The sequence below is a fragment of the Phoca vitulina genome, unplaced genomic scaffold (assembly GCF_004348235.1).
Source record: "Phoca vitulina isolate PV1807 unplaced genomic scaffold, GSC_HSeal_1.0 scaffold93, whole genome shotgun sequence".
Taxonomy (NCBI): Eukaryota; Metazoa; Chordata; class Mammalia; order Carnivora; family Phocidae; genus Phoca; species Phoca vitulina.
The window spans coordinates 967,997-980,451 of record NW_022589796.1 but is presented as its reverse complement, the minus strand read 5'-3'; the positions used below and the strand labels follow the sequence as shown (position 1 = coordinate 980,451).

At 39.9% G+C, this 12,455-nt stretch overlaps 1 protein-coding gene across 1 annotated transcript in view; it reads left to right on the top strand.

The window, feature by feature from the left end:
• Positions 1-8,610, top strand: part of ARHGAP21 (Rho GTPase activating protein 21) — a 132,734-nt gene extending 124,124 nt beyond the window's left edge. Inside the window, 7 exon segments of the mRNA XM_032396698.1 lie at positions 812-937; positions 1,131-1,172; positions 1,492-1,597; positions 3,519-3,550; positions 6,122-7,753; positions 7,755-7,772; positions 7,774-8,610. Of these exon segments, the coding sequence (XP_032252589.1) occupies positions 812-937; positions 1,131-1,172; positions 1,492-1,597; positions 3,519-3,550; positions 6,122-7,753; positions 7,755-7,772; positions 7,774-7,821 (2,004 nt within the window). The 3' untranslated portion in view covers positions 7,822-8,610.
• The last annotated feature ends 3,845 nt before the right edge of the window (positions 8,611-12,455 follow it).

Below are 12,455 nucleotides of genomic sequence, written 5' to 3'. Positions count from 1 at the left end.
CTGCAGTGATCCCCGCTCCCCCACCCCCCCGCCGCGGTATATTTTCAGGGTTGGTTGAAGTTATTTGACATTTTAATCAAATCCTGACTTCAAAATATTATACCAGACACTATAAGATACAACAAAGGAAAACAAAGGATCTATACTTTTGATAATTGTGTAATTAAACAAGGAATACAAAATACCATGGAAATGAATGTCCAAACATTGAAGCATGTTATATCGAGGTGTTCAGATTGGCACAAGGATAAGCACAGAGCTTTGGAAGTTTTTATTGAAGTAAAAATTGGTCAAAAAAGAGTATTTCTGGACATTAGGTTTTTAACTATTAGCACTTTTGATGTACTATGGGGGCAAATTTGGAAAATGTTATGTGTCTTTAAGCATTTTTTTCTAGTTGTTTTTGGGGTTTTTTTTTTTTAGCTTTTGAGGGGAAGAGCGTTGCCCTAGTCTTTTGTGAGTTTTTTCCCTTTGATTTTAATATTTTTGTCAGTTAATGCAGCTCTTGCAATACTCGTTTTCTACCAGATCAATTGCTTGCAACGAAAGACTTCATGGAAAAAATGAATGCCAGTTAAGCATGGTACATTGTCATTAAAGCAGGAAAAAGATGTTAGGTGTAGATTAGCTTATAGAAAGCCTAACTAGGAAGCATTAGTTTTTTTATACACAATCGGTCAACCGTTCTTCTTTGATTTCTTTTTCATCAAAAGAACCTTTCAGAAATAAAATGCCAGACACGCCAATGGGAATTTAAGCCTACTTTCTTAAGAAAAATTCTGATATCTTTCAATAACATCCTTTGTTCCAGATGGAACCAAGAAACCTAGCAATAGTTTTTGGTCCAACTCTTGTGAGAACATCTGAAGACAACATGACCCACATGGTCACTCACATGCCAGACCAGTACAAGATCGTAGAGACACTCATCCAGCATGTAAGTTCAGGCTTCGTCTCACCAAGAAAATACTTTTTTTGTGAGTGGCTGGTATTTGGTAGGACAGAATTTGGTTACAATTTTTTTCTCTAAGAAAACTACTTTTTTGTTTCCTATATTATCCTCCAAAATATAGATATATTCAGGGGGTCCTTTAGTTTCTCTTTTCACCTTTTTTTATTTTAAATTTTAGCATGACTGGTTTTTCACAGAAGAAGGTGTGGAAGAACCTCTTGTAAGTATAGTCCGTCAGCCTTCGTACTGACTTGTTTTCATTCGGGACATACCTCCTGATGCTCCAACAGCGTCAGCTTCCTGCTTTGTATGCTCTTGTCCGCTTTGCACCCCGGAAGCAGGTCTATAGCTCCTCAGTTTCTGGTCGAATGAAAATACAAGTATGATGCTTATTTTGTAGTTAATTAATGACATGTAAACCATGTAAAAAGTTAAGCAACTGTGTTCCACTCAGTAAATGTGTCTTTTACTAAATGTTTGAATTTTAAAGAAAGTGTCTTTGAAGAGATGATGAAGAGATCTTTGTTTATTAACCGTAGACAGCAGTGCAGGAGGAAAACACAGTAGACTCTCAGCCAGTGCCGAACATAGATCATTTACTCACCAACATTGGAAGGACAGGAGTCTCCCCGGGAGACGTATCAGGTAACTCTTGCCTGGGCAGTATTGATCTCTAGGTGAAGCTAAATTCTTGTAACATGAAAGAACGAATCAGTCATAAGTAACAATTCACTGTGATTTTTTCCTTCTCTTCTCCTTCTTCTTCTTTTTTTTTCCTTTCTACTAATAAAAAACGGAACCTTCCTTTTCTGATTGATCTTAATTATCTTCCAGTGACTAATGCCATTGGCAGTGCATGGAATTGTATTGCTTGTCAGAATGGAACTCTGAGGGAAATGAGCATGCAAACCACTGTTCTGTTCTTTTTTTTTTTAATTCACAGTTTCCATGTAATAGTCATCACAAGGTAAAACAGATATATGCTACTGAATATGTGGTTGCTGTGATGGCAGAAAGTACGATCTAGACTGTATAAGTGGTTCTTATTCTTGAGCTAGATGTTCTGTTTAAAAGCAGCAAGTGAAATATGTCGAACTGCTAATGGGCGCCATTTTCATAAATACAGTATATTATTTGTCACTATAGATGTCACAGTAAAAGTCGACCTGATTTGACATTTTCTTTCTGTTTTCTCTCGCCGCCCTAATGTCTGGTTAAGTAGCGGTTTTCATAGGCTCTTTTGCTGACAATTTTCTCCTGCCGAACTGTTGCACTAAATCTAGCATGTTGTTTCACACGCTGTTCTCCCTTTGTCTCTAGTTCTTGTTTGAGTCCTAAAGGGTTTTTTCAGCACTTACTGACACAGGCAAATCTATACTGATGTTGCACAGGCGAAGTGGGAGGAGTCTATCACACGGTAATGTCGCTAGTGGATTCTGTGGTGGCCCTGATGGACAGCTGGAGCTGTAGGAAGAAGGAGGATTGCTGTCCACACTGTAGCTGCCTTGTCTGCAGAAACCCCCGATTCTTGTAAATGCAAACACGGTTGATCTGTGGTGTAAATTTTCTCTTAAAGATTATTGTAAACAGATCAATACTACTTTCTTAAAAGTTTTTCTGCTGTTTCTTGTTATTTCTGAAGCAGACCGTGAGGAGAAATAGCATGGTATGGTCTACCAGTTCTTAAAGTCATAAAGCATTTAGCCATGTGTTCAAAGGGGCGTGGCATGGGGCTCAGCTCATTAATTTTGAAAATCAATTTCCCTCAAGTTGAAAGACGAAATTCCACAATTGGTCTTCTCCTGAATAGTGCTAGCCCCTTCCTACCCTCTTTATAATTGTATAATCTGAGTTTTTGCCAGACAGTGAAAATTATGGTCTCCATTTTTCCATTTCCATAATAGCATTTGTGATAGATAACTACAAAACTGGTAGCAATTTAACCAAACTAGTCAAAAGGATCCCTGCCTGCACGGATATGAAACTGGGGTCTAAAGCGCAAAGATCAACATTATTGAAAAACCAAAGTGACCTGGAAGCAGGGTTACCTAATGCATCCAGATGCATGCAAGTATATGCTTATAAAATTTGAGTTTGACAGTCTGACAAAAATCAGCGTGAACACACCGAGTATGAGTGTCTCAATTTGTAGCTAGGACAACCAACCATCTTTGAAAGTTCTACATTGTGTATCAGTTTCAGATACAGGATGTGGTACATAGTACAATTCTTAAAAAGGTCTTCAAGCTTCTTTATGGCTAGATTTAATATTTAGAAATCTTGATAAACACTAGTGTTTCTGTTTTTGTTTAGTACAGGGCTCCTTTGCCATTCCTCTCATTGAGCTGATTCTGCCTACAATTCACAGCATCCTTTCATGGCGGTGGCTTTCTGTGGTGCAGCTTGCATCTTTGTGAGCTCTGACTATCCACTGTGTTCTCTTGTTCTGTTTGAGTTTTGCTTTCTCATTTCATTCTGTGCCTGTCTTTTCCATAAGTTTTGCATTGTTTGTTGAAAGCAGTAAAGATTGACTAATACTGACCATGTTTTATTTAACTTCTTACAGACTCAGCTACTAGTGACTCAACAAAATCTAAGGTAAATGGTCTCATACAATTCTGAACTATTTGGCAGTGGGGGAGTTTCCTTTTGGCTGATTGTTACGATTAGGCTACAAGTGCCTCCCTCTCAACAAAGTCTTTGAGAGGGAAAAATGAATTCTTAGACTGTGGTAGAACACTGGATTGTGAGTTGGAATGTTGGGTTTTTTCTCCGCATAGTTTAGCCTAATATGAGTAGACACTTTATTCGTTCTTAAATATGAACAAAAGCAGAGAAAATGGTAGAATGTGAGTCTCCATGGAACCATTATCCATTCTCAACAATATGTGGGTGGGCCATCTTGTTTCATGTACACTTCACCTCAGTTCCCTCCCCCTGGACTACCTTGAAACAAATCCCAAGCATCATACTTCACCTGTAAATATTTCAATACTAGTACAGATTTCGTTACCACTACACATTCTTATGAAAATATATATTCTTGCCTTCTTTTCAGGAAAATCAGTATTTTTACATAATTTGTGTTCCGTTGACACTACCAATTACACATTTTGAGTAGTTCTGAGAAGTTCTTACTCTTAGAAAGTTTTGTATTAATCCGATTTGTCCAAACTTTGATCTGCTGAGACAGGAGCAGCTAGAATTGTCAATAAATTTCTTACAACTTCGTTCTACATGTCTCTAAATGAGACATACATATCATGCATAAATATCTTAATGAGGTTGTATATGATTAAATTATAATTCTTGCAGGAAATTTTACAAAATATTCCAATCATATCATATCATTCATTATCACTTACCCTGTGATTTTTACTGGCTTTTTGCCCCAGCTTTTTATTTTGAAAAATTTTAAACCTAGAGAAAAGTTACAAGAATAATAGTTAGCACCCAAACCTTTTGCCTTAGATTTGTCATTTGGTAAATCTTGATATATATAATTTTGGGGGGTTGGCTATTTGAGAATTACTTATAGACATGATAACACTTTACCCTTAAATGCTTCAGCATGCATACATTGAGTTTGGGCACCATTTTCATAAATACAGTATATTATTTGTCACTATAGATGTCACAGTAAAAGTTGACCTGATTTGACATTTTCTTTCTGTTTTCTCTTGCCGCCCTAATGTCTGGTTAAGTAGCGGTTTTCAGAACAGGGCATTCTGTATAATCACAGTGTAATTATCATACCCAGGTATTTAACATGAGTACACAACATTACTATTTGTAATGGAGTTTTTACACAAATTTCCCCAATTGTTCCAATAATGTAAATGTAAATTGTTTTTTACTTTCCCATACAGGATGAAATTAAGGATCATTCCTTACATTTTATTGTCGTTTTTCTTTAGGGCTGCTTTAATCTGGGACAGTTTCCTTTTTTTTTTTTTTTTGCGTCAGAAGATAAGATTTCAGATTTCAATGTAGATTTGGAGTTGAGATTTCAGACCTGTTTGAAATTTCTTCCTTCCCTCTTTTTAGATGCGTATTTCTTAATATGTCTTAGTCTGTCTTCAGCAGAAGGTGTTAAAATGTGATAACCAATTAGCAGTGTACTGGATAATCAGGAAATCCTTTCCTGCTTGTAGAAACAAAGTTCTGTTAATCTGCAATTTCATTTTGGTGAATCCTGTTTACTACAACAGCCTAAGTTTTTACTTTTTCAAGACTTCAAAATAGTAGTTTTAGTTTGTCTAGGAGGTTTATGACCATAGAGAAATCTACTTTCTGCTTCTATTACTCAGCATACTTCCTGACTTCCTGCTTGTCTTACATGGTCTGTGGTTAACGAGCAAGTGGTTATTGACTCCCACCACCACCATTCACTTAGCAGATAGGCATCATGAGCAAACGAGTTAAATAGTTGTGATCAAGAACCTATTACGCATAGCTAACGAAGCCAGTAGACTGCACTACAACTGTATCAATGATAGTGCTTCTGTGGTAAGGATTTAAGATATTTAATTGACCTTATGTTCTTTGAATTTTCTGATTTTGTTGTTACCTTGAGATAAATGACCCATTACCAACCTGATTTGCCTAAGGCAAGTCTGAAGATCCAGTCTGGCTGAACTAATGGAAGACCAGAGACTTCCCTTAGTGAGTTTATCTGATACAATATGTGTATCATATGGTGTCTGTAATTAGAGAGTTGAAGTCAGTCATAAAATTATACTAACCTATGTCTGGGTATTATACTCAGCTATGTCAGGATATTAACTCCTAAACCTGTGTTCCAGATTAAGGAACCTGAAGAATGTGGAGCATCACAGAGGCAGGGGAAGTCAGTAGATGGCAGGGAAATTAACAAGAATAGAAGTGCTAGACAGCTCCAAGCACAAAATACGTCTCCGAGAAACGGATGCGTATGAACCGTGACATAGCAGCTAAATACCACCAGCTGCCAAGAAACGGAACTAGTTAAATGGAAGTAACAATTTACCTCATGAACAGGTTACAAGGAGGTATAAAAAACTATGTTCTGTCCGTGCTTCTAGAGCTTTAGCAGAGTTAACTCAGTAAGAAATGTTTGGGGAAGGACCTTTTCAGAAGAACTCAATAATGTCCTTGTGTTCACAGTCTCATTTCTCTGATTTCTCTCAGGGTTCTTGGGGATCTGGAAAAGATCAGTATAGCAGGGAACTGCTTGTGTCCTCCATCTTTGCAGCCGCCAGTCGCAAGAGGAAAAAGCCAAAAGAAAAGGCACAACCCAGCAGCTCAGAAGACGAATTGGACAATGTATTTTTTAAGAAAGAAAACACAGAACAGAGTCACAATGACATTAAAGAAGAATCCACAAAAGAGAGTGAGACATTGTGCAGAAAACAAAGGATCACCATTTCCAAAGAAAACAATGCCAAGAAGGACCCCGGTGCCCCGAAAGACGAGAAGACCCCGCCCCGAAAGGAGAGCGCCCGGTCGGAAGAGCCCTCGCCGCCGCACAGGGCGAAACACAGGCGGTCACCAACGCTGAGCTGTCGTTTCCCGGCGCTGAGAGAGAGCCCTGGGTCGCCCGCGACCCCTAAGTCCTCCCACTTCGAAGAGACCGGCTCCGACTCCGGCACTTTGCTTAGCACTTCCTCGCAGGCGTCCCTGGCCAGGTTTTCCACGCAGAAATGCACCAGTCCGGAGACGGGGCGCGGCGAGTTTTTGGCCGCCGTGAGCACCATCACGTCGGATTACTCCACCACGTCGTCCACCGCCTACCCGACCAGCCTGGACGGCAGCCGGCTCAGCCCCGACGTGCGCTCGGTGGCCGAGAGCAGGGGCGACGAGGCGGACGACGAGAGGAGCGAGCTCATCAGCGAGGGCCGGCCGGTGGAGACGGACAGCGAGACCGACTTCCCCGTGTTCCCCACGGCGCTGACCTCAGACCGGCTCTTCCGAGGGAAGCTGCAAGAAGCCAGGAAGGCGGGCCGCCGCAACTCGGAGGGCAGCGAGGTCAGCTGCACCGAGGGCAGCCTGACGCCCAGCCTGGACAGCCGGCGACAGCCCTTCAGCTCCCACAAGCTGATCGAGTGCGACACCCTGTCCAGGAAGAAGTCGGCCCGCTTCAAGTCCGACAGCGGCAGTCTGGGGGACGCCAGGAGCGACCGGGAGACGCCCGCCATAACCAGGGTGTTCGACGTCATGAAGAAGGGCAAGTCCACGGGGAGTCTGCTAACGCCCACCAGAAGCGAGGCAGAGAAACAGGAACCCACTTGGAAAACGAAAATCGCAGATCGGTTAAAACTGAGGCCCAGGGCGCCGGCCGACGACATGTTCGGCGTGGGAACCCAAAAAGCCAGCGGGGAGGCAGCCAAGCGCAAAAACATCAAACGCCGGCACACGCTCGGAGGGCACAGGGACGTGGCCGAAATCAGCGTTCTGAATTTCTGGAAGGCGCACGAGCAGGGCGGGCAGAGGGAAGCCGAGCTCTCCGCCGTAAATCGGCTAAAGCCGAAATGCTCCGCCCAGGACCTCTCCATCTCCGACTGGCTTGCCAGGGAGCGTTTACGCACCAGTGCTTCCGACCTCAGCAGAGCAGAAACGGGGGACCCCGCGCCCGAGAACACCGGCACCATCGAGAGAGCCACGGCCGACGCACCTTGGTCTTCTCAGCCCGCCACGGGCGGTTCTCCCGGCACCTTGGCTCCAGCCACCAGGCCCCTTCTTTCCATACCACCACAGTCACCCGACCAAGTCAACGGAGAAAGCTTCCAGAACATGAGCCAAAATGCTAGTTCTGCAGCATTATAATGCCCAGCCTCATAAACTTGTCTGAAGCCCCAGGCACTAAAGCACAGTTTCATCCCTGTCTTTAAACTGGGGCATGTCCACTATAGCAAATAAAAAGCTACTGTTACACGTTCCAGTAACTCTGTAAATATTTTCTTGTACCAGAATTGTTATTATGCAGCCTTCATTTGGGCTGGTTTCATCATTTTGCACTGTGGAATAGCTTTACAGTGCATTACTACAGCCAGAAGAACATATATATATATATTTAAAAATATATTAGATACCGTTGTATACAAATGAGCAAGGTATTTGTTGCAACTTACTACACAGTGTATACCCAAGATTCCTGAAGCAAATAGCTGGCATAAGTGTGCAGCAAATTTGTTCTTTTGGTTTCATCACTAACAAAAGTGCCTCATCATAAACATCCATTTGGTTATTAGGGTGCCATATTGTTAAAATTAGATGACTTACATTGAATAAATGAATGCATTTTATTGGTAACAAATTTCATTACATTTACCAGTTTTAACACAGGTGGATACGGAACTTGCATTCTCTCGTCATTCCAGGTGGATCTCTGAGTTTTATATTCAAACTTTTAATACAGTTTTTGAGTTTTGTGTGACTTGAATTTTTAATCTTTCTGTAAAATACGTAACTTAAATGAACATATTATATGTGTATCTTTTCTTCAGATACCAGATTTGATATAAATGTTGTAACATAGGTGTGTAGATAGTGACCTGGATGGAACTGGCTTCTTTATCGAGAAGAATATAATTCTGCATGAGGACTTAATGAATCCAAACCTGTGTCATGCCTGTGTGCATACCCAATTAAACACTGGAAATAAAAATTGTTTTGGTGAACTTGGCGTGGCTTGAGACTTACTGTAATATATTTTTAAATGTCATCCATTTATAACTGCCTTAATTGGTCCTGATTTAAAAAAAATATATATTACCTACTCTGGGGGCACCTGGGTGGCTCGGTCGGTTAAGCGTACGACTCTTGATCTCTGCTCAGGTCTTGATCTCATGGTCATGAGTTTGAGCCCTGAGCTGGGCTCCAGGCTGGGCCTGGAGCCTACTTAAAAAAAAAAAAAATTGCCTACTGTATTTGTATATTCCATCTCTCCTTTTTTTTTTTTTTTTTTTTTTTTGCTATGGCTGGGCAGGGATCTCTTATAAATGTTTACAGTGGACAACCTCACTTCTGTATACAGATAATATTTATCTTTTCTTTTTTTTTAATGTTAATCACCATACATTACATCATTAGTTTTTGGTGTAGTGTTCCATGATTCATTGTTTGTGCATAACACCCAGTGCTCCATGCAGTAACGTGCCCTCTTTAATACCCATCACCAGGCTAACCCATCCCCCCACCTCCCTCCCGTCTAGAACCCTCAGTTTGTTTCTCAGAGTCCATAGTCTCTCATGGTTCGTCTCCCCCTCCGATTTCCCCGCCTTCATTTTTCCCTTCCTGCTATCTTCTTTTTTTAATATTTAACTTATCTAGCTGAAGTAATGTGTTGTTTACTTTTTGTTGGAGATAGTAAGTGAAAAGAACATGCATTTGGGAATCAGACTGACTGACACTTCCTAGATATGTAAACTTGGACAAATTATTTAACTTCTTTGACTTTATTCTTTCATATAAATAATGATAGTATCTATTATAAGGGTTATTGGATTTAAATGAGATACTGTTCCAGATATAGTGCCTGCCACACATGACTTGCAAAATATGTCAAACCTGTTCTAAGAAATAATGGGTACTTAAAATCTCAGAATGGTAAGCCTGGAAGGGCCTTGAAAATCATCAAATCTAGTGGTTTTCAACCCTGCCAGACCCAATATTCTCATTCTATAAAGGCTATTTTTTAATTTTTCCTTTACTATTCTGAAGTGAAATTCACAGATAATATAACCTACCTGTATAATAAATCTACATGTATAATATATACTTTATTCAATATAGTATAGGATGTCTATAATTGTCTTATTATAGAAAAGAAATCAAAGGAAAGTGATTTATAATAAAGTAATATTTTAATATGTGAAGTAGTCAGATATTTGCACCAATATACAGAGTCACTAACAGTGCAATAACTTCATGTCCCATGAATAGTTTTGCGACGTGATTTTCTTAAATGATGGTAAATTCCTAGTTTACGTGGTAGGTGCATTACTGGAAAAGCCAGTGTGTTATTAAGATCATCAAAAATACTGGGGCGCCTGGGTGGCTCAGTCGTTAAGCATCTGCCTTCGGCTCAGGTCATGATCCCAGGGTCCTGGGATCGAGCCCCACATCGGGCTACCTTCTAGGCGGGAAGCCTGCTTCTCTCTCTCCCACTTACCCTGCTTGTGTTCTCTCTCTGGCTGTCTCTCTCTGTCAAATAAATAAATAAAATCTTTAAAAAAAAATCATCAAAAATACTTTCTTATATGTAAAAAAAGTTAGGTTCAAGGCTCAAATAATTATATTTTATTCATCTCTGCTCTTACATTTGTTAGCTTCAATTTTCTTTGGATCCTGAGACATTTCCTAGGTCACTGATTTCCAGCCTTTTTTTGTTTTTTGATACTTGCTTTTTAAGAGGCTATTTGTTTTATTTTCATTTATTTCAAAACATTTTCTAACTTCAATTGTGACATTTTTTTAACCTGTGAGTTATTTAGATGTATATTGCTTAATTTCTAAACATTTGGAGGCTTTCTAGTTTATCTTTAAAAAAATTATTTTTAGTATAATTCACGTGATTGTCAAACATACACTGATAATTTTAAGCTGTTTGAAATTAATGGAGACAGGGAAGGGTAGGTGGCTCGGTTAAGCGTCTGCCTTCGGCTCAGGTCCTGGGATCAAGTCCCACATAGGGCTCCCTGCTCAGCAGGGAGCCTGCGTCTCCCTCTGCCTGCCGCTCCCCCTGCTTGTGCTCTCTCTCTGACAAATAAATAATAATAATAATAAAAGAAAAATTAATGGAGACATCCATTACGTAAACCAGCATATGGCCAATTTTTATAAATTTCCATACCCACTTGAAAAGAATATGTACTCTGTGACTGGCTGCTTTATTATGTTGACTGGGTCAGGTTTCTTAATCATGTTTTTCAGATCTTTTATATCCTTATTAGATTTCTTACTTGGCTCTCATCATTTCCGGAGAGGTGATAAAGTCTTATGCTATGATTACAGATTTATATGTCTCTTGTCAATTTTTTCCTTATATATTTTGAAACTAGTTTACTAGGTGGACATAAATTTAGAATTATTTTATCTTCATGGTGAATTGACCCCTTTTATCATTATGAAATGCCCGTCATTCTCTCTACCGAAGCTGCTTGTGTTAAAGTTTAATTTTATATATTATTGTGACTGTACCAGTTACTTTTGGTTAGTGTTTGCATAGTAAATCTTTCTCATCCTTTTATTTTCAACCCTTTTGTGTTTATATTGAGTTTTTCTCTCTTATAGCAGCATATAGTTTTTTTAAATGTAGTCTGATAATCTTCGTCCTTTAACTGAAATATGTAATCCAATTACTTTTAATGAAATTCCTGATGTATTTGGATTCATAGCTGCCATCTTACCATTTGTTTTCTACTTGTCTCACAAGTTTTATGTGCCTTTTTCTCTTGTTTCTTGCCTCTTTTGAATTAATCAAATATTTTTGTTATACCATTTTCCCCTTCTATTAGCAGGTTACTTATTCTTTTACTATTCTTTTAGAGACGTTCTTCACCTAATAGAACCTAATTTAAATTAACCATTTACTGCTTTCCACATACTGCTTATTATAGTTAATTATATATATCTCCATACCTTGTAAGACATTATTTTTACTTTATACACTTGAATATTCATCTGCATTTACCAACAACGACCATTTCTACTGCTTTTCATTCTTTCCTGTGTTTCCATGTTTTTATCTGCAGTCTTTCTCTCGTTCCTGAAGAACTCTAATTATTATGAGGATCTGCTAGTGAAGTCTGTCTGCTTATGTGTGTTTGGAAATGCCTTTATTTTGCATTCTTTTTCTGAAGGCTGTGCTTACTGCCTATAGAGTGCTGGGATTTTCTTTCAGCACTTTAAAGATGTCATTCTGTTTTCGTCTGGTTTCTGTCGTTACTGTTGAGAAGGAAGCTGCAAGTCTTCTGCTGCTTGGAAGGTAATTGTCTGGGTCACCCTACACTTGCAGGCAGGGACAGAGCTGGTTAAGGCAGGATCGCAGTCTCCCTGAGACTGGGTGTATCTCTGGCTCAGCCCCTCTCGCTAAGGTGTTACTTTTCAGTATCTCAGTATTAGGGTATTTCCTACAGCCCCTCTTCCTTGGCATGTCCTGAACACCGCTGTTTGTCACCTCAGCCGTTTGAGACTGTACCAGATGCACCCATCTGTTTTGCAACTTGCTTTCAGCCTCTTAACTTTCCGCCCTGAATGGCTTAAGTATTGGCAGATGCCTTAAAGGTAAAACCACCAAGTATAGCGTTCTCCCCTCTATGATTCACTTTTCTTGGAGATTTTGTTTCCTCAAGTCTTAGCCTACTTGGCATCCCGCATCCCTGCACACCTTTTTACTTATATACTTTGCCATCCCCACCCCAGCCCAGGAAAATTGAGGAAAGCCAGCTTCTTAGCCCCTGTCCCCCAATGCTCGACTTTCATTTTGCCTCCCTGTCTTAACTGCCTTGACAGCTCTCCAGTT